The 27,429-nt window shown below is 39.8% G+C and overlaps 2 protein-coding genes across 3 annotated transcripts in view; both read left to right on the plus strand.

Moving 5' to 3' along the window:
* Window positions 1-1,882: 1,882 nt before the first annotated feature.
* LOC114667553 (fish-egg lectin-like) lies at window positions 1,883-21,550 on the plus strand. Of its 2 annotated transcripts, none has more exons than XM_051920641.1 (4): window positions 1,883-2,050; window positions 5,339-5,566; window positions 6,508-6,853; window positions 21,397-21,550. In XM_051920641.1, the coding sequence occupies exons 1-4, from the start codon at window positions 2,002-2,004 to the stop codon at window positions 21,533-21,535; spliced, it is 762 nt and encodes a 253-aa protein (XP_051776601.1). In that variant the 5' UTR covers window positions 1,883-2,001; the 3' UTR covers window positions 21,536-21,550. The 2 variants fall into 2 exon arrangements, with proteins under 2 accessions (XP_051776601.1, XP_028678727.1); XM_028822894.2 differs by lacking the exon at window positions 21,397-21,550 and adding an exon at window positions 8,255-8,852.
* LOC114668145 (fish-egg lectin-like) overlaps window positions 19,132-27,429 on the plus strand; it is a 39,287-nt gene continuing 30,989 nt past the window's right edge. Inside the window, exons 1-2 of the mRNA XM_051920642.1 lie at window positions 19,132-19,184; window positions 19,546-19,773. Of these exons, the coding sequence (XP_051776602.1) occupies window positions 19,136-19,184; window positions 19,546-19,773 (277 nt within the window). The 5' untranslated portion in view covers window positions 19,132-19,135. The remainder of the gene's footprint in view (window positions 19,185-19,545; window positions 19,774-27,429) is intronic.

Below are 27,429 nucleotides of genomic sequence, written 5' to 3' on the forward strand. Positions count from 1 at the left end.
CTGGAGAAAATTTACAAATGAGGCACCTGCAAGGAGTACAGGGAAACCACGATTATGGCACACTGACTGGGATTCTAACTTGTCATCGAGCCATGTGAGGAGGTAACAGTACCCACTGTGCTGCTGTCCTGTCTCCCCCATCTTTTTATTGTAAAGCACAGGCCTTAGCATAACAATAGGAGACACTCTACAAACTAGCACAGTACTTGGAACTTTCCTAAACAGAAAATAATCAATAAGATTTTACAAGAGATCTCTATAAACATTCATATGTTATAAGAATTTATACACTTCCTGAGAGAAAACCTACTGTAATTGAAGATGAAATTTATTAATTAACTTAAGTTTATAAAAAAAAAACATTTTATTCTTATAAATTAAAGACCTCATATCTCTGGGCTCACAGAGATAACAAACTTTCTGATAAAAAAGGGCTCTATAGTAATGGACCACAATAAATGATATAAAAGTGTCCGTGAAAAACATCTCGCAATACTCGTGTCACATAATCCACACATAGTCATCCGGTCATATTCTCACAACAAGCAAAAAGCATGCATTATTTGTTTAAATACTGTTAAATAAAATCATAGTATTGCACGCAGAGAAAACGCGTTCACACCAGGATCATGCTTATGAAAGGAACACCTGCCTCTTCCCCTCATTCAATGGCCAAGAGTCCTGTCTTTAATTCAAAAGTTCTTTCCTACTAGGGCATGTGTACTCTGCGTACCCTTCTCTGATTTTCTAGAATTATCTCTTTAACAATATTTTAGCAAAAAGCATGTATTTTACCCATTGTCAGTATATGACTAGGCAATCTGATGAGCGGATTACATTACATAAGTAATGTGATATTTTTTCACTGACATTTTTATATCAGTTGCCGCAGTCCGGCATTAGCCACCAACCTATTCTATCAAAATATTTATTATTTTTGTTCTTCATGAAAACTTTAAATTCAAAACTATTATTGGCTATCACTTTAAACCACATGAGGTAAGGTAACATATACAAAAATATGGAAGTTCGTGAGCATGGATGGAGACATCTGGCCTTTCCTCATTTATCTGAGGTGGTAAAGGTATTGTTGAGCCTTCTTGATGATTCTAAGGATGTGTTGTACCCAAATAAGGTCATTGATGATGGTAACTTCAAGAAATTTAATCTGCTTAGCCTCTCCAAAACATACCATCTGATATAAATGGGAATGTGCTGTGGCAAAATATGGACTGGGTAAATAAAAATATGCACTTGATTTCCATAAAGGCTCTCACAAGACTAAAATAATAAATTTAATAGAATAATGAACAATAATGAAGCATAGTGGTAGTATAGTATTACTTTCAGCACTCAGTTTCATTGTCACACTGAGAGAGTTTGTTCATTCTGTGTTTGCTTGGACTTACTTTTATTTGCAAAATGCAATGCTAGGCTAAATGGGGCCAATACATTGGCATGATAAAAACAAATGTTGGTGTGGGAGTGGGTGTATCACATGAAGTAATCCATTATTTATATTTTAATAGCTGATACAACAAAGTCAACCACAGAACATTTTTGAAGATGAATTTATTCAAATATTTCCTATCCCAGTTTATCCAGGTAATTGCCATCATTAACATAAATATTTTATATAAATGTTCAATCGCTAAAGCCGTGCCTTAGATTAACATCCAAGTTGCCTCTTTACTCATGGGACAATAGTGCCTAAAAGCCCACAAAGGACACTTGGTGTGAATGAAGCTCTGGTCAGTCCTTTCTTCCCAAGCAATCATTTGCAAAGCCATAACTTTGTAAATATTTTACCACATTTGTAATGCATAGTTATCTGCTTTGCATTCAACAATGAAACAGAACCACTCCTTTTATTACAATTTCTTATTTAACTTTGGAGGGTCCCTTTAAAGCTCCACGCACATTGGTCAGCTGTAGGAAAGCATGTATATAAAAATGTGTCAAAAGAAGTGCTGAATTATTAGGTAGAAAGGCACAGCAAGAATGAAGTGTTACCTGATCTTCATCGCTCTCTTCATCAGCTCCAGTGTGGGTAAGTACTGGAGATGTTTTAATGCTATCTTACTTAGGTTTTGGTGTGGCATGATACCTAACTGGGAATTAAAAAGAGATTTGCTGCAGCCAATTGATTTTCACTTACCAGCAGAATATGGCACATACTCAGTTCCTTAATGTAAGTAGTCATTTAAAGGAATGACACCTGCCTTTATCAAACTAAAGCGGTCAAATTAAACAGATGTGACAATAACCACACTTTAGGTCTAATGTGGGAGTTCACAACACAATGGCACCACATCTGAGCAGTACCATCCATCCATCCATCCATTTTCCAACCCGCTGAATCCGAATACAGGGTCACGGGGGTCTACTGGAGCCAATCCCAGCCAACACAGGGCACAAGGCAGGAACCAATCCCGGGCAGGGTGCCAACCCACCGCAGTGAGCAGTACCTTTGTCTATAAATAAACCCAGATATTTGCTTCTTATTAATTTGTCAGTATGGAAAAACACAATCAATTTGTTTCCTTTAAAAAAATACAAGAAATTGAACTTAACATAGAAGTAAAAAAAAAATTCAAGAGAATTAAATCAGTCTTCCAAATATTATGACTCTTTATAAACATAAAAACTTAAGGCGCATAATATTACTGTTATAATTTATAATTAAGTACAGGGCATTCAATAGAAATTCTGATGCTTACAGGATCAAACTATACTCAGTGATCCTGAACAACCCTAGATATACTCCAAAAATAAGAAAATTATGTACTTTAATGTTTTGAGTTGCTTAACTAGCACCAGGTAAATACATTAGAAATAAATGAGCTAAGGGAAAATAAAAATCTGTACAGTTTGATAGAACTGTATAAACCTGGATGTGTGTAGATAGCAATATTTTAATAGTCATACAGGACTAAATAAATAATGAACACTAGGGGGTAATATTGAGCCTCCCTAAACTGGAAAAAACACTATAAAGAGCTCAAGATAAGGAGAAAGGAAAGATGAATTAGTGATAATAACAGTAAGTAGAAGGGTACAAGATATCTAGGAGACAACAAGTACAAAACAATAAAATAAGGAGAACTCTATAATCACTCTAGGCCTTTATAATGCACGTTCTGCTCATGATCTGTGGCTTTGCCTACTTTAATGTAACTTTGTAGGTCTGTCTCTGTTCTTCCTTTCACATTTGCCTCCTTTCAGTGGCCTCTCATCCTTCCACTGTTGAGTGTTCACCCACACCTATCCTCACATGATTACAGTCACTGAAGCAATACCTGGAAGAATCTTTATAAGCACTGGCCAGGATCTACTTCCAGGGACAAACCAGTCTTCATTTCTGGGGTCAAGCTGTCTTCTGAAATTCCTAAGGCCATTGTCTTAGAAATCTCCACAGTGGTCTGCAATCTTTAACGTTAGTTCTAATTTAAAGGGCCATACAACATTCTGGTAGGCTGTCTACTTTAATGTGTACTAGTGAGTCATAAATACCATAATAAACTTATTTTCTTCTGCCTTTGGAATGTCAAACTCCTTGTCCTTCCTCGAATCCTAAAGTCCAGAAGCATTTACTTCTGGAGCATTTCCTACTGCTGCAAGGTGTCATACTGCTTTTGACAGAGGGTCATCCAAACCCTGTTAAGTACTGTGTCAGTTGCCCTTTAGCATTAAGCAGAAATGTAGCTGTTGTGTTCACAGAACACTCCATTTGTCATTTCTTATCAGAGCCCTTACTGGTTTCATTTTTGGGGCTCTCCACACAATTATGCGTCTTAGAATTATTAAATGGTAACAACACACTTGCATTGTTACAATATACTTTGTCACTACCTGCACATACGGTACTAGGCAAGAGCATCTTATGGCCTGGCATCTTTCCTGTTACCCAAGAAATTTCCTTTGCACCCCAATTCTGATGAAGTCCCCCCGTACAAAAGGAAAATACAAGATCACGGGCAAAATATACTGTACTTCAAGGATGTAGAGGTTCCAGTTTAATCATATAATCACACTCATAACTTCAGTGTAAATAAATAAAACATGCATTTCCTGACCTCATAATGAACTGTGATTTCTGTGTGGACCGGGTGGGCTGACAAATGCAGTCTGAGACCATCCTCATTTGTTGTAGTGAACCCACCCTCTCATCATTCAATGCAATTTAAACTTCTTGAAGTTCCAGCATACTCCAGCTTCCAGCTTCACTCCTAACTCAAGTAAGTGCAAACTAATTTGCAAAATGGGCATCATGGTGGTCAAGTGGATAGACAGTGTTACAGCTTTCTGAGTTCTGATCCTGTACCTGGACATTTTTGACTCTGAAGTTTATTTGCCCATAAAGGTATAGTTTTTCTTGGGGTACTCTGGTTTGCTTCCCTCATCCCATTGATGTTCCGGTTGTGTTATACTAAATTGACCTCTTGTCAGTGCATGTGTGAGGGGGCCTGGCAATGAACTGGTGTCCTGCTGAGGAATCTTTTCAGCTCGGTGCCGAGGGTCACACAACCCTGAGTTGGATTAAGTGGGTTGGGGAACATTACTTTATGTTAGTTTATACAACATCAATAAATCTGGATAGCAACACTAATAAAATAAAGCCTTCAAAAGAATGAAATATCCAGAAAAAAAGAATAATATAATTTTATTGAAAATGAGCCATATAAGGAAAAAGGTCAAATAAACAGCAAGTAATAAATATTACTGGGATCAGACACATTTTATATAAGAACAATTGCATTGTATTTTAAAAATAATCAAAACCAAACATTAAGCTGTCAGTAACAAGTCATGGAAACAGTTCTGAAGCAAACCCTTTGAACTAACCTCATATGCTTTTATTTCTTCTGTATATTTGGGGGGCTACCAATGGCTCATTTGTGGCTCAAGTAGGATATCCCTATAAAGTAAATGGGACGAGAAAGACAACTGCTAACAAATGAAATAGTCAACCCCACCACTCCCACTTAATTTCTTCCACCTAATGGCTGAAATAAAGAAAAAGCTGTCCAAACACAGGACTGTTCTGAACTCCCAGATAATTGACATCGACATATAGGAAGTTCAGCTCTTTAATTTATTTAAAAAATATTAATTGCAAATATATAAAGGATTACACAAAAAGAGTTAAAATCTAAAGTTATGCTCATTAAAGAACATTAAATTTCTATGTAAGGGTTCAGCATGTACAGTTTGGACATGCATGTTTTGCATAAGATGATTAATTACTAAAGTATGTACAGGAAAAAGAAGCTTAAGCTACTCACATTGCAAAGCTGCCTTTAAACATCAGTGTTATACTCCTGTACCTCTTTTGCAGCACTGGATTGCCAGCAGGTGGATGGACGTCTGAAACAAATTGATGTCAGCCTGGGCCAGGTGTTTGGTGTGAACAGCAACGACAACATCTACACCCGCTATGGCAGCACTTGGGTGCAACTGCCAGGAGCTTTGAAGCACATCACTATTGGACCTGCAGGCGTGTGGGGTGTCAACAAAGATAACCAAATCTACAAGATAGTGGCTGGCCAGTGGGTTAATGTTCCAGGTAGACATTTTTTTCTTCTATGGTAGAATAATGCGAGAACTGTGAAACTGTCAGGGAGATTTTTTTTTTCAGCTTGGACTATTATGAATATCTCTGAGACAATACATACTGTAACAATAACGATCACAAGACATTGCGAAGGTTTGGGGCAGCCACCCATGTAATTGTTCCCGGCTGCAAAATTTCTTTAACAACAGTTCCATGTTCACTCTACTCAGTCCAAAACAGAACTGACACAATATTAACAAGATGGTGGCTTTAAAGGCCATTACAGGAAGTGATGTCATCAGGACCGGAACCAGAATTGACGTCATTGGCTGCCCCAGAGCCAGGCAGGATTTCCCTAGAATAGTCTGAAAGAGATCGAGAGGGAGAATTAGTGCACTTCGCCACCCCCTGGTCAGGCATGGAATTACATGTATTCGAGCCCATTTGCTGCCTCCTAAGCACACGTGTGTGACAATACATACAAGCATCAAATGTGAATTTTCTCACATAATTTAGCAGCAGAAAATGAATACAGAGAGTGAGCATCTAGAAATTGCCAGTTTTAATTTTTTTAGAGGCATTTCAAGGAATAGACCTTTCACTTAATGGGTTCAAAGTGGCATAAACAGCTATAATTTTTGCATACTCAAATATAGTTCTGCAGTGTGGAGTTGGAATGTTCCTCTTGTGTGTAAATTTCCTCAGGGGTTTGTGGGTTAATGTTTCTGTTCAAAAGTATAAAATTAATTATCTAAGCAGCCACTTGTAATTTCTTGTGACTGTGTGCCTAAATTGGAATCTGGGACCAAATTGTTTTAAAATGATGTCTTATTCTTAAGCAGACTTAAGCCTTATTCTGATTAGAATGAAGGTAAACTAAAATCTGAAGTTCTTACCATGTTATCCTTAAATTCAGTATTTAAATCTTTGTATTATTTCCTCATTCACTACAGGCTTGCTGAAGCAGATTGATGCAGGTGGTGATGAGTTTGTCTCTGGTGCAAACATGGTTGATGGTATCTTCTGCATGGGCAGGCAAGCCACAATGGCATTTAGAAATGCCCAGACTCCGACTGCATGGGAGCAACTGCCTGGAGCCCTTAAGTACTACTCATGTGGCCCCAATGGCTGTTGGGGTGTCAATTCTGCAAACCAAATATTTATAATGAAAGGTGTGACGCCTACTGCTTGCAAGGGCAGTCAACAGTGGCAGAACATTCCAGGATCCTTGGCAATGATTGAAGTGGGCACAGATGGCAGTGTCTATGGAGTAAACGCTGATGGAAATGTTTTCCGCAGGTAGGTCTTCTTTCATTGGCACGTCTTTCTGTAAACGCAAAAAAACAATATTATAACACTTGTCACAAGGATAGCTCTTGATTAAAAAGCTAGACACTGGTTTGAATTGCAGAAATGGTTCACTGTAACACACTGAACATGTCAACGTAGCTGCTTGTGCTCTAAAGGAACCTTAGCCATAAAACCTAACAGATTAAAAACTGACACTTCTTACAATTACTTTTTTAAGACTGCCATTTGTTATTTACTGATTCAGAAATATGCATAGATGCATACATAAAGCACTATTCAAGTCTATCCGTACATTTTTAAATCATCTTGTAACAATTAGCTATCACAGCTTATAACAAATTGAGGTACAAACCAACCAAGGTTGAATTCTTTGATGTTACAAGGGGAAGAAATAGCTATACACACCTTATATACCATGCAATAAAGGCAAATCTATTGAGAATTTATATTCAAATCACAAGGAGATTCGCATACAGGAATATCTAAATAAGAAAATATATTACAAAAAAAACCTAAATATTATTTATTTTTAGCACTTCCTTTATGAAGTAAGATTGATCTCAACCAACCATCCAATGGGCTTTTCTTCTTCATAATAATGCTGGTTGCTTTTCCTAATTATAAAGTCTGAGAACATCAAGTGAGTATAATCCAGTTGGTGAATCACCCTGAGGATTCTTCATTTTAATTATAATCCGTAACCACATTATAATCTCAAATAAAAGTCCAAAATGTTTACATTCCCAAGTATTTATGAAGGTAACACATAACAGTCTTGGTTACAGAGATGGAATACCTAGCCTCTTCTCCCCAGGGGCTTCTTTATTCATTTTTTTCTCTTCTTTTTTCCTCTGCACTCCACAAGATGGTGTCATTCCTGTAACATTTTGCTTCACAATAAAAGTCCTTCCTGTCATCACATAAAAACAAGGCAGTCTTTTCAAAATAAAAGCTAAACAAGGAATTCAGGATTCTTCCTCCCAAAAAACATTGTAACTAAAAAATAATAGTTTATTGTGGCTTTGTCACAAGCTTATTGATTCACCAGGTCAAAGGGGGCCACAGCCTATACTATCAGCAGTGGAAGAATGACAGAGCACCTCCCTGGATAGTCAGTTGACTTCTGGGCACAAACACGCACACACATCCCTACACAAGTCAGCCAAGAAACATGAACATTTTTGATATGTCTGAAGAAAATGGATTATTTTAAGAAAACACAGGCTGTGACTGAGTCAGGATTTAAACCCTGTGCAGCTGCAACACTGGTCACGGCACTGCCCCATTTCCAAAATCAAAGTGCTATGTATGTAAATAATGAATAATGACTGTTGTCAATTCTGTTCCAAGTTTACACGGAATCTGATAACGTTTGTGCTTTTTTCACAGGGATGGAATAACTGACAGCAATCCTGCTGGTACTGATTGGACACAAATTAACATATGTGGGAAAATCAAGCACGTGTCCTACGACCTTGGGCAGTTATGGGTCATCAAGGATGATGACAGCATCTGGACCTGTAGCTAATCTCCTCTAGGATGAGTCCACTTGCAAGCATAACCCATTTCTAGTGATAATTCATTTGAAAAGTCGCAGAGCTTAACTTCTTAATCTACTTTCCAAAACCAAAAATATTGTCCTTGTTCATAAACACATCATAATGTGTCTTTATAGATTTACAGTTTTGTTCATGTTAAGATAACCATAATGAGCTTCAGAGAAAAGAGAACCTGTTAAAACATCTCTGTCACTTTCTTACTATCTGTAGTGCAACAGAGCAAATACCATACTGTTAAGAGTTGTGAATGGAAAATGAACTTTAAATTCAAATACCAGACACTTTCAATACCTCTAAAGTAACTTAACATAACAGGAAAGTAACTTACATTTCTAACTGTCTTTAATTCTGAAGTGATATTTTATTCAGCTATGCATGTCTCTGCAATACTGTGCCTTAATTAAATAAAGCAACTTATTAAAATTCTTCATTTTGATCAATTATCATTTCAAGCAACTCGCCATATTTAAGTTAATTCATGTTAATTTAAGTTAATCTTGCAGCCCCGGGATGTTCACTGGAAAAGTTAAGATGGGCCTGTACATGTGCCTTCTTGAGCAGGGGGACCTTGCGGGCACTGCAACATTTCAATCCATTATGGTGTAGTGTGTTACCAATGGTGTTCTTGCTGACTGTGGTCCCAATTGCCTTCAGATCATTAACAAGCTCCTCCATGTAGTTTTGGGCTTATCCCTCACCTTTCTCATGATCATCTTCACCCCATGAGGCAAGATCTTGCATGAATCACCAGACCGAGGGCAATAGATGGTCATTTTATATTTATTCCATTTCCAAATAATCGCACCAACAGTTGTCACCTTCTCACCAAGCTTCTTGATGATGGTCTTGTAGCCAATTCCAGCCTTGTGCAGGTCTACAATCTTGTGGACAGGTGTGTTTTATACACATAACAAGTTGAGATCAGGAGTATCTGTGATTGATTGATTGATTGATTAATTGATTGATTGTAATCTGTGTGCCACATGGGAACACAGTCAATCTATGGGAGCCAAAATTCTGACTGGGTTGTAGGGGATCAAATACTTATTTGTCTCAATGATATGCAAATCAATTTATAACTTTTATGTAATGTGTTTTTTTGAGGATTTTTGTTTGATTTTCTGCCCCTCTCCACTAAATCGAAACTACCATAAAATTAGAGGCCGTTTATTTCTTTGTAAGTGAGCAAACTAACAAATTCAAAGGGGGATCAGCTACTTATTTCCCCCACTGTACATTCTTGAAAAGGCTAAGAACATCTGCTTGTACATTGCTGAGAATATTTGGCAGAGTGCAATATATCAAGGATGCCTAGCGTTAAGTGGCAAAGCACAATGAAAAGCAGGGTAAGAAGAACGTGACTGCTCTAAGGTGACTAACAGATTCAACCTGCCATAAGCAACAAGGAGTCATGATGTGAGTGGAGATTCTGTCAATAAGGGCAACCTCAGAGAATTTACAGAACGGTTTGCAAAGTATGCTTATCTCTTGACAGTTCAGTTTTTCATTAATATTGCTTTCTGCGTCTCTGACATGTCACAGTTCACACAAAATGATTTTATTGTTGCTGCTTTAGGAGATTAATGATGAAGTCAAAACGTTTTGGCAAGTAGATGAGACAGCAGGCATTTCATATTGGTCATTATGATTATGCACGTGGATATTACTGGCTTAACGTGGGAGTGTTTCATTTGTTTCTTTGATTCATGAGATGCAAAAGCATATGAAAAACTCTGGTAAGGCGACAAGGAACACTTAACAAGTACATTTTTGACTCAGAGACAAGGTTTGAGAAGGCAGTTTATGATATAATTACCTGTAAAATACCATGCTCTCTTTACTATTCCATCCTGCTACCTTATGCAGACTGCATGGTGGATCAAAGGCCAAGCTGAATCGGAACATAAGACAGAGAGCTGCCTGGCAGCAAGCATCTATCCAGGTCATATTGGTATTACTGTCACTCTCACATCTACTACTTGCTTGTATTTAGCTTCATATGTTTTTTTCCTCTTTCTTTGTCTTTCACCCTTTAACACCACCCACATCCTTTCCCTTCCACACCACCTTCCACTCAACTTCTCGTACACTCTCTACTTCTCTTCTTCTTGTAATGTCCTTCTCCTCCCCATACATATGACATTAGCAATTCTACACCCTGTTTGGACAGGTTGCTCACCTACCTGGGTGGGTAAATACAAGGCGTAAATATTGATAGGATCTCCTGTTCATGAACTGATTTAATATATTGTGCAAACAAACGTTCTATTTATAACTCTTCTTTAACTCTTCAGCACAAATATGAAAGTAAAATTAAAATCTGTTAAAGGCTTTCTGAAACATAAATCAAGCAGAAGTTAATTTAGGAAGCCCATCTATATGTGTGAAAATGAAGCAGGGAGAGCTAAGCAGGGACACATTCATTGGTAAGGACACAGACAAATGAAAAACCAGTATTATGTTAAAAGCATGTCTGATGTAGTGCCATTTTCTGTCATAAATCTGCTGAAACCAAGAAGACACTGTTTGTTGAAATATCAATGTGTCAGCTGGTCTTTTCATTAAGCTCTTTGAAAAAGCCTTAGCCAAAGACAGACAGAGTGAAACACATATGCTCGAAATGCAAAATATACATCAAAACAAGCAGAACATGCAAAATTAGATAATTAACCCACTTGAAAGCTTGGACTGAGCAAAGTGAAATGCAAATATGACCATGCAAACACAGCAAGATTTGCATAAAGAGTGACAGGACTCAAGGTAAACATTTTGCCTAGAATCTCTCCATAATGCTCAGGTTAATTTGTAGTTCTGTTCCAGAAGAATATCTTATTGAATTGCCAGACATAAATCAGCTTAAGTAGAATTTACAGTTTAACTGGTCAAACACTAATAAACCTCTTTTATGGGTATTACAGTGCTGATCACATCATTAGTCATGATGGGTGGTATCATTAATAAGTGAGGTGAAAGGTGATGTGCAGGGCCTGCTGCGAAAGAAGCCTGCTAAGACACATTTCCTGTGCTTGAGTTTATAGGTTTGTTGGTCATTATTGTCACATTAACATAATACAGTGAAATTCTTACATGACTGTGCTAATCAATGTGGGAATTCACTTTCCAGTGCCATTATTATTGATAGACAGGAAAGATAGAAACTATTCATTTAAAACTGTACTCAGCAAAAAGTAAATGGTGTTTTGCTTTCTACAAAATCAATGCCATGGATACAAGGGAAAAATGTTTACTTCTTGTCTGTAAGTGTATTCATGCATTAATTCATATGTTTCTGCCTGTCATTTAGTATTTAAATAAAGATCTCTAGAAAAAAAATGTCACGTGTTGACATTTTGATGTGCCGTCATGTGTGTGTTATGGAGGGATGTACTACAATGTCTTTTTTGCAGATTATGATGAGAGTCCTGGTGATGGTTATCCTAAACGTTTATTGGAAACAGTAAAGAAATTTGAGGATCTATGGGACATGACACGTGCAAATCTTCAGCCAAGATGAGGCAGTTGCTTGTCCATTGGGATTGGAGGGGTGGGATGCAGCTTTCTGCAGAGGCAAGTGCTTTGTGGCGTTAGCTAAATGATGAGCTCCACCCGTCTGCCACACAGAGCCTGTCTCTGAGGACTCTGAGCAGTGCGGTTCCCTGGTGACATCGGCTGATCTCTCTGTGTCAGCCTCCACGTTCTCTGCACAGCACAGAGGCAGAGCGTTGGGACACCCATGGGAAAATCTGTATCATTGAAAATGATTTCAATCAAAATAAAACATGTGAAAATGCAAAACCATGTCTTCACTGATCAGAATTCTATTCTAACTGCACAAGACGGCGTGTCTTCCGATCATATGGAAGTGGGGCTGGAAGAGGTGGAAGGACACCAGAAGTGATGGTGCTGGAAGAGATTTATCAATCTTCTGGTCAGCAGAGATAGGAAAAGAGAGCATGTTATCACATAGTGCCACCCCTAGGATTGGAGGAGATTTACCATCACTTGAGCCCTTAAACTGTCTCTCGTGCACCTGAGTGTGATAATAGCCAGATCCACCATTTGTGTGGGGCCCTTGCAAATTCAAAAGAAAAAAAATCCCAGTAGCAGGAACTGGCACTGAAGGTTCTCATTGAGCAAAAATGTGAAAATTAGCAGAGTTTTTTAGCAGACTTTGTCAATTTTCAAAAAGCGTTCAACTCAGTGGATCGAGCTGCCCAGTGGGCCATCCTGAGACTTTGAGGGATCCCCCTGAAGTCACTGGATGTCATGGCCAGCCTCTACACTGGTACTATGAGTGCTGTGCAGAGTGGAGGCAGAACCTCTGTGTTTTTCCAAGTTGATTCTGGGGTTTGTCATGGTTGTGTTCTTGCTCCTACTCTGCTCAATGCTTGCATGGACTGGGAGTTGGGCAGGGTTGTGAGGTACAGTGGCTGTGGGGCAGCATCTGTTGGTGAAGAAAGCTTCACTGATCTTGACTTTGCCGATGATGCTGTGATCTTCACTAAGTCAATGGAAGCTCTGATTGGGGCCATTGTGAGACTGAGTGAGGAGTCTGAGTGTCTGGGCTTGCGAGTATCCTGGAAATTGCGCGAGTTCTTTAATGCAAACTTAATGCACATTCAGTATGGTTGTTTTGTTCTGCACTAGAGTTCAATTGGTGAGTTCACATCTCCCTCAACAAACTGAACTTTCAGGGAAAAAACTGGCCCAACCAAACAAGTGTAAAAATGCATTTAGAGAACTCCATGATATGCTGTTGTAGTGTGAAGTTATAACCACTGGCAAAGACACCATGTCATGACACACTGCTTCTGCCTACCAACTCCATTGCGATAAAAATCTATTTTAAACTGTGCTTAATAGTCAGTAGAGACTCATGCAATCCATCATTCCCCTGGTTATCTTAACCTAATCTGTTGCTGAAAATGTGTCTAATAATAACTTTTTGGATAACAGAAACAAGTGGTGGCTGGTGAAAAAAATTTGGGAGAGGGCACAGTTTTTGAGTGTACAAACTGAATCAACACGTACCTTACCTATAGTGCCTTTCACATCTATCTATCTATCCGTCCGTCCGTCCATCTGTCTGTCTGTCTATCTATCTATCTATCTATCTATCTATCTATCTATCTATCTATCTATCTATCTATCTATCTATCTATCTTTCTTTTATATAATGTGTTTCACATCTGTCTATCTTATCATTCTACATGCTCTCATGGTCCTCATCATATTATCAATGCACATCAGCCTGTCTAGTACCAGACCCATAGGACAAATCCAGGCTAAAACGCATTATACACTTTCCACCATGCTGTCCAATCTGATGCCAGCTTTCCCATTTCTGCTGTGCTCCAAAACTGCAGTCCGTGATGGACCATAACGATGGACCATAACGTCCATCCATCCATCCATCCATCCATCCATCCATCCATCCATCCATCCATCCATCCATCCATCCATCCATCCTCTTCCGCTTATCCGAGGTCGGGTCGTGGGGGCAGCAGCTTGAGCAGAGATGCCCAGACTTCCCTCTTTCCGGCCACTTCTTCTAGCTCTTCCGGGAGAATCCCAAGGCGTTCCCAGGCCAGCCGGGAGACATAGTCCCTCCAGCGTGTCCTGGGTCTTCCCCGGGGCCTCCTCCCGGTTGGACATGCCCGGAACACCTCACCAGGGAGGCATCCAGGAGGCATCCTGATCAGATGCCTGAGCCACCTCATCTGACTCTTCTTGATGCGGAGGAACAGCAGCTCTACTCTGAGCCCCTCCCGGATGACTGAGCTTCTCACCCTGTCTTTAAGGGAGAGCCTCACACTCCTCAGCCTCCCTGGAAAAGTCTATTCAGGGGTTCTGGAGAGTAGGGTCCGTCGGATAGTCGAACCTTGGATTCAGGAGGAACAGTGTGGTTTTCGTCCTGGTCGCGGAACAGTGGACCAGCTCTACACCCTTAGCAGAGTCCTAGAGGGTGCATGGGAGTTCGCCCAACCAGTCTACATGTGCTTTGTGGACTGGAAAAGGCGTTCGACCGTGTCCCTTGGGGAATCCTGTGGGGAGTGCTCTGGGAGTATGGGGTACCGGACCCCCTGATAAGGACTGTTCGGTCCCTGTACAACCGGTGTCAGAGCTTGGTCCTCATTGCCAGCAGTAAGTCGAACCCGTTTTCAGTGAGAGTTGGACTCCGCCAGGGCTGCCCTTTGTCACCGATTCTGTTCATAACTTTTATGGACAGAATTTCTAGGCGCAGCCAGGGTGTTGAGGGGGTCCGGTTTGGTGGACTCAGGATTGGGTCACTGCTTTTTGCAGATGATATTGTCCTGTTTGCTTCATCAGGCCGTGATCTTCAGCTCTCTCTGGATCGGTTCGCAGCTGAGTGTGAAGCGGCTGGGATGGGAATCAGCACCTCCAAATCCGAGACCATGGTCCTCATCTGGATAAGGGTAGAGTGCCCTCTCAGGGTTGGGAGCGAGATCCTGCCTCAAGTGGAGGAGTTCAAGTATCTCGGGGTCTTGTTCATGAGTGAGGGAATAATGGAGCGTGAGATCGACAGGCGGATCGGTGTGGCGTCCGCAGTGATGTGGGCTCTGCATCGGTCTGTCGTGGTGATAAAGGAGCTGAGCCGTAAGGCAAAGCTCTCAATTTACCAGTCGATCGACGCTCCTACCCTCACCTATGGTCATGAGCTATGGGTAGTGACCGAAAGAATGAGATCGCGAATACAAGCGGCTGAAATGAGTTTCCTCCGCAGGGTGTCTGGGCTCTCCCTTACCATAACATGCCCTATACATTTGGAAACGAACAGATATATCTGCCACTGAAATTTTTGTTACACCTGTCTATAAATTGCACAATCATCTCCAAACTTGCCCAGTTCCCCATTCTGCCAAAACCCACACCATAATGTCCTCACCGCCACCTCTGTAATCTTCCAATAACATGCACTTCCATCTGTCCTATAACTCATTCATTGCCTAAGTCCAATCCAAATCTTATTGTTCCTCTATTAATAGAGTGCCCAGTCCTTTGCCATTTCCACAGTATTCCATATATCCAAATCATGCAATCACTAGTCCTCTGATTTCTCTCAATTCTTGTATCCCAGTTTATCATTTACCATACACATAGAGTCATTCCCACCCTAATTTTATTCTAAACTTGCTACCAGTATACCCAGTCCTATGTAAGCTTGCCAGGACACAAATTCACATTGTAAGATGCACAGACCCCCACATCTTAAAACATAACTCGCCCCTCAACCTGTCTTGTACTTCACCCACAGGACAAGTCGAACCTAAGTGTTATTCTGCCTTTACGATCAGGATACCTATATTTCCTTGAACATAAATTTATGACCTGCTTTCCTCCAGGTCTGACAATTTCTCAATTACTAACTGATTAAATTGAGACATTTCACTAAGCCTGCCAAAAAAATTTAGCCTAATGCTATTTTCTAGAGCTGTATTTTCCAACCTATATTCTTTGGTGGCACACTTTTTGTAACAAAAACATCCTAAGGCACACCACTATCTTACTAACCACAACCACATTATATCTCACACATGTGTTCAACTGTCTGAAGGGGTGGGACTACACAGACACTGCACTCAGTGAGCACTTTGGTGGCATCTCCAATCTGCTTCATCCCTGTGCCCGCCACTCCCTGCCTCAGAGTCAACTCACATACCCACTAGCCACTGGCCTTGTGAGACTCACTGGAGACCACACTCCCATGGCAGATGGACTCTAGCAGCCTGGAGATATGTCTGAAGTGCTACAAGTGCTGTGTCTGCAACATAGCAATCACTGAGCTGCTTTTATGCCAGCTTCTCCAGGTAGTCCTATCCTCCTCAGACAGGTCTCAACCACCCGAGGAGTTTGTCTCTCTCAGGTTCAGATCCAGGTCCACTAAATATTATTTCCATGGCACACCTAGGTAGCTCTGACAGCACAACACTGTGCCGTGGCACACAGGTTGAAAAACACTGGTCTAGATGACTGCAGCTACTTTAATGCTGCTTGCATTTTTCATAAAGATGTTTTAGGTATCATACCCCTATCACTGTCCACAACACTTTAGTACTAACACTTTGAAAAAACAATCAGGGAAAGCTATAAAAGATATTACTTACACCATATTCAGTTAATCCACTCTATTTGTCATAACAAGAGGTGAAAAAAGTCCAGGTGTAATCTTGCCCTCAGTCACTTGCCTGCTGCTAAATTCTTAAGTCACAATAGTCTGGTCGAAGCTCCTTTATCTTCTTTTTTTTTAATTCAAGTGAACAATTTATGAAGTGTTTCATTAAACAAATAATACAATTTTTTTTCTTTGATTTCTGAAGTTCTACTTGAAGGTGCCTTATTCCCAAAGTCATGCTCGCTCATCTAGCATTAATGGCAGGTGTGAACTGCGAACAATTGACGTGAACATGAACTAGTGCATCAACAATTGTCCAATCAGATTATATTAAAAAAAAACAAAAACAATACGAATTCACTGCCAATAAATGTGGTAGTGTCCAGGGCACAGAGAGCTGCATCCCCGTAAATATCTGAAAGCAACCAATTAAAGGGGAGCCTCTGGTCACTTGCTTGCCAAAAGATGAAGGACTAGCATTCAGTCTCACCTGACCAGCGTCCTTCACTCAGGAAATATAGGTATTCACAAAAAAATTAATCAAATACAAGTCGGAACCCATTTTTAGTGGATGTTGACATGCGCTGACACCAGCCACATTGTGCAAATAAACACATTTATTTCATAATTATTTCACATCACCTAATTAATTTAAGTCCATCCATCCATCCATTTTCCAAACCGCTGAATCCGAACACAGGGTCATGGGGGTCTGCTGGAGCCAATCCCAGCCAACACAGGGCACAAGGCAAGAACCAATACTGGGCAGGGTGCCAACCCACCACAGGGGACACACACACAAACAAACACACCCACACTAGGGCCAATTTAGAATCGCCAATCCACCTAACCTGCATGTTTTTGGACTGTGGGAGGAAACCAGAGTACCCGGAGGAAACCCACGCAGACACAGGGAGAACATGCAAACTCCACGCAGGGAGGACCTGGGAAGCGAACCCAGGTCTCCTTACTGATAGGCAGCAGCACTACCACTGCGCCACCATGCCGCCCTTAATTTAAGTCGAGTTTTTAAAATATTTGGGGTGGGGGTGCCCCAGCACCCTGCATTAGAAATCGACACTGACAGAAACCTATATTCTGATATTATCATTTAGAAAAATAATCCCAGCCCATTCAAAGTCCATAAAATAGTTTTCCCAAATATAACTAAGACAGTCATAAACACCTGTATTACAGTCCATCCACGATTTGTGCATAATACAAAGCATCTAAACCACCAATTACCTACTTGTTTAACATTTGTTAGCCTCTATTGTGTGTGTCTAGTCTTGAATACCAATTACGTTTCCCTCTACACTGGAATGGACAGGCGCTGTGATAAAATTAAACAATGAAAACACATAACAAATGGATGAAACGCTCAGGAAAATAAAATAAGGCAATTTTTAAAACGTGGCTACATATCGTCAGAAGAGTTGAACTGCACTTGGGTGGAGAACAGAGGGGATGGTGAAGGGGAATTACTCTCCTTGTCCACTTCCATTTTTTGTGAAAATTTTCCTTTAATAAAGGGGCAAAAAATAATAACAAAAAATAAAAGGCAACACAGTTTTAAACAGTGAGGGCACCAAATGCAGTCCAGTGAACAGCTGAGCCACCATCTTTACAGCACTGCACTTAAACTTTTTGCTGGCTTGTGCTTTTACATTTTTTGGATACATATTCAAAATGTGGGTTTTTGATGTGGATAGTGAACTTTTGATGGAAATATAACAGCTCAAAAGAGATTACAAATAATGAAGGACTGGTGAAGAGTTAAGTAGTATAAGCCCGCAGTACAGAATAAGAGTTGAGACCACAATATAGTTAATAGATTTGCAATGGTAATTCCATCACAAATCTATAAATTTATAGGCAGCAATACTAAAACAAAGATACTGGTGACTCTTAATTATCTGTTATGAATGTGTCCTTCAATATCATTTCTGTTTTTCACCTGATGTTTTTGGAATGAATTATGGACTTCATGACTTTGAATTGGATTGACCAGATTAAAGCTGGTATAATTTTTTTTTCTGAACCTTTACATTCCAATACAGGATCACAGAAGCCTGGAGCAGGGTGGAAGCCAACCCAGGACAGAGAGGTAGTGAATCCAATAGTCACTTATGTGCTCTAGTTTTATTGAAGAGAACACTGGTTATTATTACTTGAATCTTTTAAGAACATCAGAGATTAAAAAAAGCAACTTATAATAAAATGGAAATGGTTAATTTCATTCAGTTAAAAAAAATGTATCTCACAGTGCTGATAAGTAAAATATTTGGTAAGCCTCACATTACAATTTAGCAAACATTTCCCTGAGAACTGTTTACAATGTGCCGTCTCCCACCATTTCCATGATTAACTTTGGGTCACAAAGTGAATTAACATTCTGGATAATACTTAAAAAATTAACACTTTTCCCTAAACTGCCACTCAATTTATCATTATACTTTACTGTTCTCACGAAGCAGCATAGCTTGACGCCCTGATATTGGTTAACTTTGATAAAGCTCACATATAAAAACTGGCCACAGGAGTTCTGATTTAATCACGAGGAAAGACAAAGAAAGAATGAAGAGTTTACTGATTCTCATTGCTTTCTTCATCAGCTCCAGCGTAGGTAAGTGCTTTTCACTACTGGTGTTAAAGATATTGAGAAGCTATTCATATGAAGTGTGTACGTTCCTTCTATGCCACCTTGTGTTTTCTTGCCACATCACAAATACTTGAATATTACATTGACTGGCAACTCTGAACTAAATCAGCGTGGGTGTGTGCACAAAAGTGACTGTGGTCAATTGGTGACCTTTCCAAAAGTAAGTAAAGATAAAGCAAAAGCATGACACATTTGAAAGACATCTTTTGAGGTAAAGAAATGAGACACAAAGACAAAACTACACAAAAAAGCATATGTCTTTGACACCTTCATTTGCACAAGTCTATGCCAACTTAATGTGGAATATATTGTACTTTGTTTGTAGCTCTGAATTGCCAGCAGGTGGCTGGGAGTCTGCAACAGATTGATGCTGGTCTGGGTATGGTGGTTGGTGTAAACAGCAATGACAACATCTACATTCTTTTTGGTGGCACCTGGGTGCAATTGCCAGGAGCGCTACAGCATGTCACAGTTGGTCCGGCTGGGTTGTGGGGAGTGAACAGTGCAAACCAAATCTACAAAATGGTGAACGGAAATTGGGTGCAAGTTCCAGGTAGGCATTTTTTTCCTGTGAGATTTAAGCACATAATTGACATGAGGGATGTAAAAACATTAGAGTGGAGACTGAGTATCTGAGATTTTTTCAGGAAGAAAGATTAAAATGACCTCAAAGAAAGGAAGAAAATGAAGACAGTATTTGGAAGCAGTCCAGCTATAGTAGCAATACTTCACAACTAAATGTTTCCCAATATCACACAAGATAAACTGCGTGGCATTTCAAGAAAACCAGGCAAGCAACCTAATGTGCCTACAAGAACTAGAAGATAAGATGCTAGAGAATGATTAGTGCAGATCTTTCTACAAATGCGAGTCCCAACCACTGGGACCATTCAGTAATGAAAGACAGTATTTATTCAAAATAGCAGATGTACTGAGGACATGTGTACAATCATTTGAACACTTCAAATTAGAAATGTCCACAGCCCCTTTGTTTTATTTACAGTGGATTCCAGGGGACCCTAGTCTTCTCTTACAGCTGGAATCTAAATCAACATCCATCCAGTGCTTTGTGCTAAGATCAGATACTGAGAGCCCAAGGACCATGAAGTTGAGAAGCCACTCTACGGCAGAATGAATGGTTTAGTCTCAAACACATGAGAATGAATGGCAGTGTGGCCACACTTAAATCTAAAATTTAGGCTCATCATGTTGAGTTCATCTTTCCCTTTTCTATAAGCAAGAAACAAGTGTCCCTTCATTCTTGACTTGAATATAAAAATGCAGACTGTGATGGCAGATCTTTGGTTATATTTGCCATGCTTAGGTCACAAAAACTATTTGAAATGTATTAATGTTTTCCTCATTAACTGCAGGTTTGCTTAATCAGATTGATGCAGGAGGTGATCAGTTTGTTGCTGGTGTCAACATGTATGATAATATCTATTGCATGGGGAGGAATGGCGCCATGGGAATTTCAAGCAATCAATCACCTGCTCCATGGGAATATCTGCCAGGATCCCTCATGTACTACTCTTGTGGCCCCGTTAGCTGCTGGGGTGTCAATTTCGCCAACCAGATTTTTATAAAGAAAGGAGTGACACCCACTACTTGCACTGGCAGTATATGGTGGCAGCATATCCCAGGCTCCTTGATAATGATCGAAGTGAGTGTTGACGGCAGTGTATATGGGGTGAATTCTCAAGGAAATGTGTACCGCAGGTAAGTCTTCTTCTGCTCCCTGTCCTTCAAACAGGCTGATAATCAATATTATCATTCTTTTTCAAGCATTCAAAAGATTGCTGGTTTAGTGAGTTGAGTGAATCCTACTGTACTTGTGCTGTAAGATTAGGGCAGGTGTCTCCAAAATGAGTTTTGTCATAATATTAGCGTGCTTACTATTTATCAGACATACCTTTTAGTATTTAAATTTAGGTAACTATATTTATATTTCTGTTAACCAATATGTGTATTGATTTGTTTTTCCAGGGACTATTAGTATTTGGCAGGGGGCACAGATTTTTAGGAAAATACAATCGCTTCTGTTTTCTGTAAAGAGTAATTAAATTTATCTTCCATAAAAGGTGCAACATACCATGTAGAATAACGAATAACTGATTGTCCTCTTGACTTTTAGAGCTGCAGACCAAACTGAATCAACTTTGTGCTCTTTTCGCAGGGATGGAATAACTGCCAGAAATCCTGCAGGAACTGGCTGGACTCATATAACGATAAGTGGAGCATGCCAGCATGTGAGCTACGACCTTGGACAGTTATGGGTCATCAAGAATGATGGTAGCATCTGGACCTGTAGCTGAATCCTTTAAAATGATCATTTGTCTTAAGTCACATCTTGAAATACTTCTTGTGAAAAACAGAACTGTAATCACTGAGTAGATCAGCCACAATCAAACTGTTGCCTAATAGATATAAAATATACAATGAGTTTTTTTCTTAATTTTAGAGGACCCATACTGTGCTTTAGTAGATATACTATAATCATTTCTCTCACACTGATTTTTCAGAACTTCAACACTGACAGTTCTAGGCTGTTCAGCTTATGAAAACCTGATTACTGTACAATGATGAGGTCCCATAAGTCCAGATAATCTGCAGTCTCAATAACTCTGTAGGTCTGCACAGTGACCAGCAGTACAGTAAATCAAAGTGACTCTGAATTTCAATAACTGTCTTTTTCTCCATGTATTTCCCATTCATAGTGTACCTTAATGAAATAAAGTATATTATTTGAAAGCAAACCTTTATCATGTTATCAAATTATTGTACTATATTTTTACATTATGCTCTTCACAGTTACAGAGACACTCTGAAACCATTATCAATAACCACAGAAAAACTGTAATAAAACACAAAGCAACTATTTGGCAGTTCAAGTTATTGTAAAGGAGAAACTGAAGGCAACGGTGAAAATGAAAAGTGGAGACAAATGCAATGTTGATGAAACTGAATGTTTAGTTAACCCTTTAGTTACCTTCAGTCCTTTTCCTTATGTTTTAATAATTCATTGTTACAACTTCATTTAAGCATATACTGTAATAATTTGTAAAAGATTATACATTAACTAAAAAATCCATACTGTATGACTCAGAAGTGCTCAAGATGACCACTGTTGCGACACCAGAAGCATTCCTGGGCCTGGTTTAAAACAAGACTGCCAGCATCTCCTCAGTGAGAAAGAGTCAAATAGCAGCATGCAACACTCAACAGGAGGGGAGAAGGAGAAGAAATCTGCATATACTTGTGCATTTGCCTATTATTTATTAGAAAAGCATTGGTAAAAAAATAACAATTGTTTATTTGAACCCCGAATTGTGTTATATAATATTTTCTCTGTGGTTGGGAGCTCGGTGGCACCCCCTTGTGGTTACAGTATGTATTCCCTGGTGTAAGCGATTATATAAACCATTTCAAGTCTGTTCTAAACCAGGCTTTTAACAAAAATGAGATTTAACAAATGGAATGAGACCATCTTGTTTATCTTTATTTTCCTGTAAGTGACAATGCATTACTTTCTGAATTGAACCCTACTTCATTTAAATCTATCCATTTGTTCACACACTTGGCTTAGTAGAAAAGGCCTTCATTAGCAGTATTTCATGTGAAAAAAAAACATGCCTGGATGGGACACTAGCCAAAAAAAATTGTAGGGTGCCCTCATACATGCTCACAGTTGGGACACCAGTAAATGCAACTGCCTATGCCAGGAATAACAGAGAGAAAACCCACGCAGAAATGTAAAAAATAGTGATGAGAAAATCCAGTGGAGTTTGCTTTACCACGAAAATATCATGAAATGCATTGAATTAGGGAAAGTTAGGGAAGCAGAACCTGAACTAGCTTTGAGTGGACTATAATGGTGCAGTGGTCTTTTATGTGATCCTGAGAGCTAAGGAAGCATCTGCCAACTATGCTAGACAAATTACCGTGGCCAAAAATGCGACCTGAATTGAGAGGCAACAGTACTAACCAGTTTGACACCACAAAAGAAGCAGATAGAATGATAACCACAAACAAAATGCAACAAATGGCCAAATATTAGCAATAAATAAAAAATATATTATTATGCTCTTAGTGTTCCAATCTTAGGACACAAATTGGTCATGCCTCAAGGCTTTGGGTGCAGCTGTAGCTTCATTTTTGTTTCCCATCTATTTGTGCAGATACGTTGCACTTTTTTTTTCTATCAAGAAGATAAAAACACATTGTAAATAGTAATTAGTCTTTCATTATTATTATTTTTTCACAGGTTCTCATTTTGACTTGAGAAGCGTGCAAAGAGACTAAACCAGTGCACAGAGATCAGTGTTCTATAGCCGGTAGCAGTACTCATATTCTCATAAAGCTGGTATCCCGAAGGTTGCCGGTTCGAATCCCAATCACTGCCAAAAGAGATCCTATTCTGCTGGGCCCTTGAGCAGGGCCCTTAATCTTCAATTGCTCCAGGGGCGCTGTACAATGGCTGACCCTGCGCTCTGACCCCAAGGGGTATGCGAAAATTAAGAAATTCCTAATATGAGAAATTGTATAAGGTGAATTAAAGAATAAAAAAAAAAATTATGGTCAGCTAATGTACCATTCAAATAAAAATGCTGCAGGTTTTATCTTTTTGGTAAATACATGCAGATGTAGATCTGTTGGATCGGGGGGGTATTTTTCGTACGTGGATTAGTCGTTTAGCCGTATTGTTGATGATTTGGCCTGATCCTGGATCTGTCGGTTTTTCGAAACTCTTGCTGGAAGTGTTGTCATAGCAACACATCCTAATCCTCAAACCTGCTCGGAGCAGGTTTGTTCTACGTAAACAAGGATTAGTTTACACACGTAATCAGTGATGGTGCATGGGAGTCATCCAGTCATGGCTTCGCCGTTCATGAATGAGCGACCAATTGATATTGGTGCGCAAATTATACGAAGAGAATTTCATATAGAGAGGGTTTTGCGCGACCAGCAAGATCCTTTATTGCTCCCGGATGAAATTCTTTTCGAAAGATACCGCTTTAGCCAGGGGGGAATATTGTACCTCAAAGATTTATTAGCACCTTATATTCGAAGTCAAACTAGGTGAAGTTGGGTTCTCACAATCACACAGGCAGTATGTATTGCTTTGAGGTTTCTTACAAGCGGCACTTTTTTTATATACTGTAGGCGATACGGAAAATGTAACTAAAAGTGCAGTTTGCCAGGCAATTCGTAAAGTCTGTTTGCCTCTGAAATATTTCCTTCGGGTTTTCATAGTGTTTCCTGGACACCTGCGTGTGCAGACAAAAGAGGCGTTTCATGCCATTGCAGGTAGGTAATATACAGGCAAAAACACCCACAGTTCCATGAAGAATCTCACAATCAGCCTAACATTCTCATTACCAGGATTTCCTAATGTGATTGGGGCACATGGGACTGATCAGAGTGGAGTTTGATCAAACATTATTTGGAAAATGTACCTCTCCTCCTGATGAATAATCAGACACAGTGTCTTCATCAAATATTTGACCTTTGTCAATATCTCGTTGGTCAGAAACAGGTTCTAGGGATATGACATTCCCTGCAACTGACCCAACAAAAAAGAGAGCTATATGGAACATACCTATGGCACACATGGAGGACAAATATATGCAATGACCATCCTTTACCTGAAATGAAGTGACCACTGCATCCTGCCACTGGTTCTGAGGAGGAGCTTCCCCCTGGAATGCCCTCAGAAACAGGGTGATGGGCATTTGGCTGGAGAGCCAACTCTTCTGCAGGGGTTAGGTCTGGACTGCGTGGACCTCCACCTTTTTTTTGCTTGTCTGCCTTCTTATTAGCTTTAAAATGAATGTTTTTTATATTATATATGATTATTTATGTCAACAATTCTTTAAATAGTTATATACCGATATTTACCAGTTTGAAGTATATTCTTGTACTTCACTTTAACCTGTTCCCATGTTCTCCTTGTGCTCACGTTTGATCTGGAATTATGACATATTAAATAATAATTAATCTGACACATGGGAAATGAAACGCTGCATTCAGTAAGTACAATACACACTACTTAGCGTTTAATTTGTCGGCCACTTTTTGCCAGCCGTCTTTTCTGGTCTGGGCTGCTTTCGCAGTGTTACCCCTTGTGCATATTAAATCTTGAAATTCTTCATGTCCTTCGAATTAAAGGTCTTGCGCCGCATGTGTGAAAAAAAAAATGTGCCCGTTCTTTCATCATTTTGTTACAGCCTATCAAAGACTTGCTGATCATGTTTTCTAGACTCAATATATATGGGCTTTTCACTCAGCGTGGGCGCGCGCATTCATCTCGTATGATTAGATCCAGCTAGACTAATCTAATACACGGCTGTGTTTGAAAAACCGACCTATCCTGGATGAGTGTCACCGGAATTAACTTATCCAAGATGAGGCACCTGATCTCGGATGATTTAAGAGACGTACGAAAAATACCCCCCAGGTCACGACATCACAAACGTGAAGCAGATATGTAAACAATCAGTACACCTTGTCACAAACTCCACACTGAGCCATAGCAAGGTTTGGGGCAGCCACCCGTATATTTGGTATCCTAGCTGCAAAGTCAAAAAATGAATACAGCACTGATGTATACAAAGCCAAGTCCAAAACAGAACTGAGGGATTAAGGGAAAGGTGGAGGCTTTTAAAGGGGAAAACAGAAGGTGAGGTCAAAGGGGTCAGGCTCACAAGGGTCTTTAGCTATAGGCTCGAGCCCGGAAGTGACATCAAAGGGGCCGGAGCCGGCAAGGTCTTCCTCCATAGGCTTGGACCCGGAAGTGACATCAAGAGGGCTAGGTGAAATCTCCCGTGAATGGTCTGCAGAAAAGGGAGAAAAAGAGTCAGTGCACTCTGCCACATCCTGGTCTGGTTCAGAATTGCCTTTACCCAAGCCCTTTAGCTGCCTCCCATGCGCACGTGTGTGACAACCTGCATAAAAGTTGTGCGCATGGCTGCTGTAGCTCTGTATTGTCATGCTAGCCTCACAAAACATCATGGGGCGCTGGGAAAAAAATGCTCACCTGAAGCCAAATAATGAATTTCAGGAAAATATTCGGTTAACAAGGTCACCGGCTACCATGTTATGGCAGGCAAAACAGATTACTAGTTTCTTGAGTAAACTAGGAGATGCAAGCAAAATGCAAAACAAACAAAAATTAAAAAATAATAATAAATAACAAATAACAGGCAATAAGTTGAAAACCAGGCAAGACTTGAAAAGTAATCACATGAGGAGTCAAAATGTAAACAAAGTTTTTATGTGCAGATTGGATGAGGCTGAGAGCAAAAGGCTGAGCTTTCATCTCATGTGCTAATAAACTCAATGTCACAACTCCAGAAACCATGCCCCAGAAACATGGCACATGTTCCTGACAACAGTACACAAAATGGCTTCCTCAACAGGAAAAGGCTACAAAACCTCAATCTTTACCCTAAATCATGACACCGGTGAACAGAGCATATTCACAGCAATAAAACTCTGTTGAATTTCGCCAATCAACACTGGAGATCATGCAAATTCTACATAGACAGTAGCCAGACCAGGAATCGAACAACTGAACTCGTATTCCTGAAGCTGTAAGTTAGTAGTGCTAAACACTGCCACATCATGCACCCTGAGTCATTTTCATTTTGAGGTATCTGCCCATTCATCTACTACCTAAACCTGTTCAATCCATTTTTTCCAACCTACCCTATCACAACTGGGCACTGGGCAGAAACTGGTTCAAAATGGCACATCAGCCTAAAGCTGACTGCATTCATGAACAAAATTACTCAGGATAGCTTGAAGATACCAACTAGCCTACTTGTCTTTGAAAAGTGCTATGCAACTGGAGGTCATGGCAGCACTCCACTGCTGCCTCCACCTCACTAAGATTATGTGAATGAAATCTGTGACTAAAAATCACTGTAACAGCTGGATAAATGTGGCAGGGCCTTTAGACACAGACAACTCCATTCATCTCTTCATTCTAAAACCAGTTTTCAAAGTTTTGCAAGAACATTAATAGACCTGTGCATGAGTTTATAGGTTTGTAGGTCATTATTGTCACATTAGCAGAGTACAGTGAAATGTTTACAAGCCTGTGCTAACCAATATGGAACATCACTCTCCAGTGCCATTATTAGTGATAGACAGGGTAGAGAGAAACTATTCACGTCAAACAGAATTCACAGTAAAACTCAATCTTCCA

This window comes from Erpetoichthys calabaricus, chromosome 17 (genome assembly GCF_900747795.2).
Source record: "Erpetoichthys calabaricus chromosome 17, fErpCal1.3, whole genome shotgun sequence".
Taxonomy (NCBI): Eukaryota; Metazoa; Chordata; class Cladistia; order Polypteriformes; family Polypteridae; genus Erpetoichthys; species Erpetoichthys calabaricus.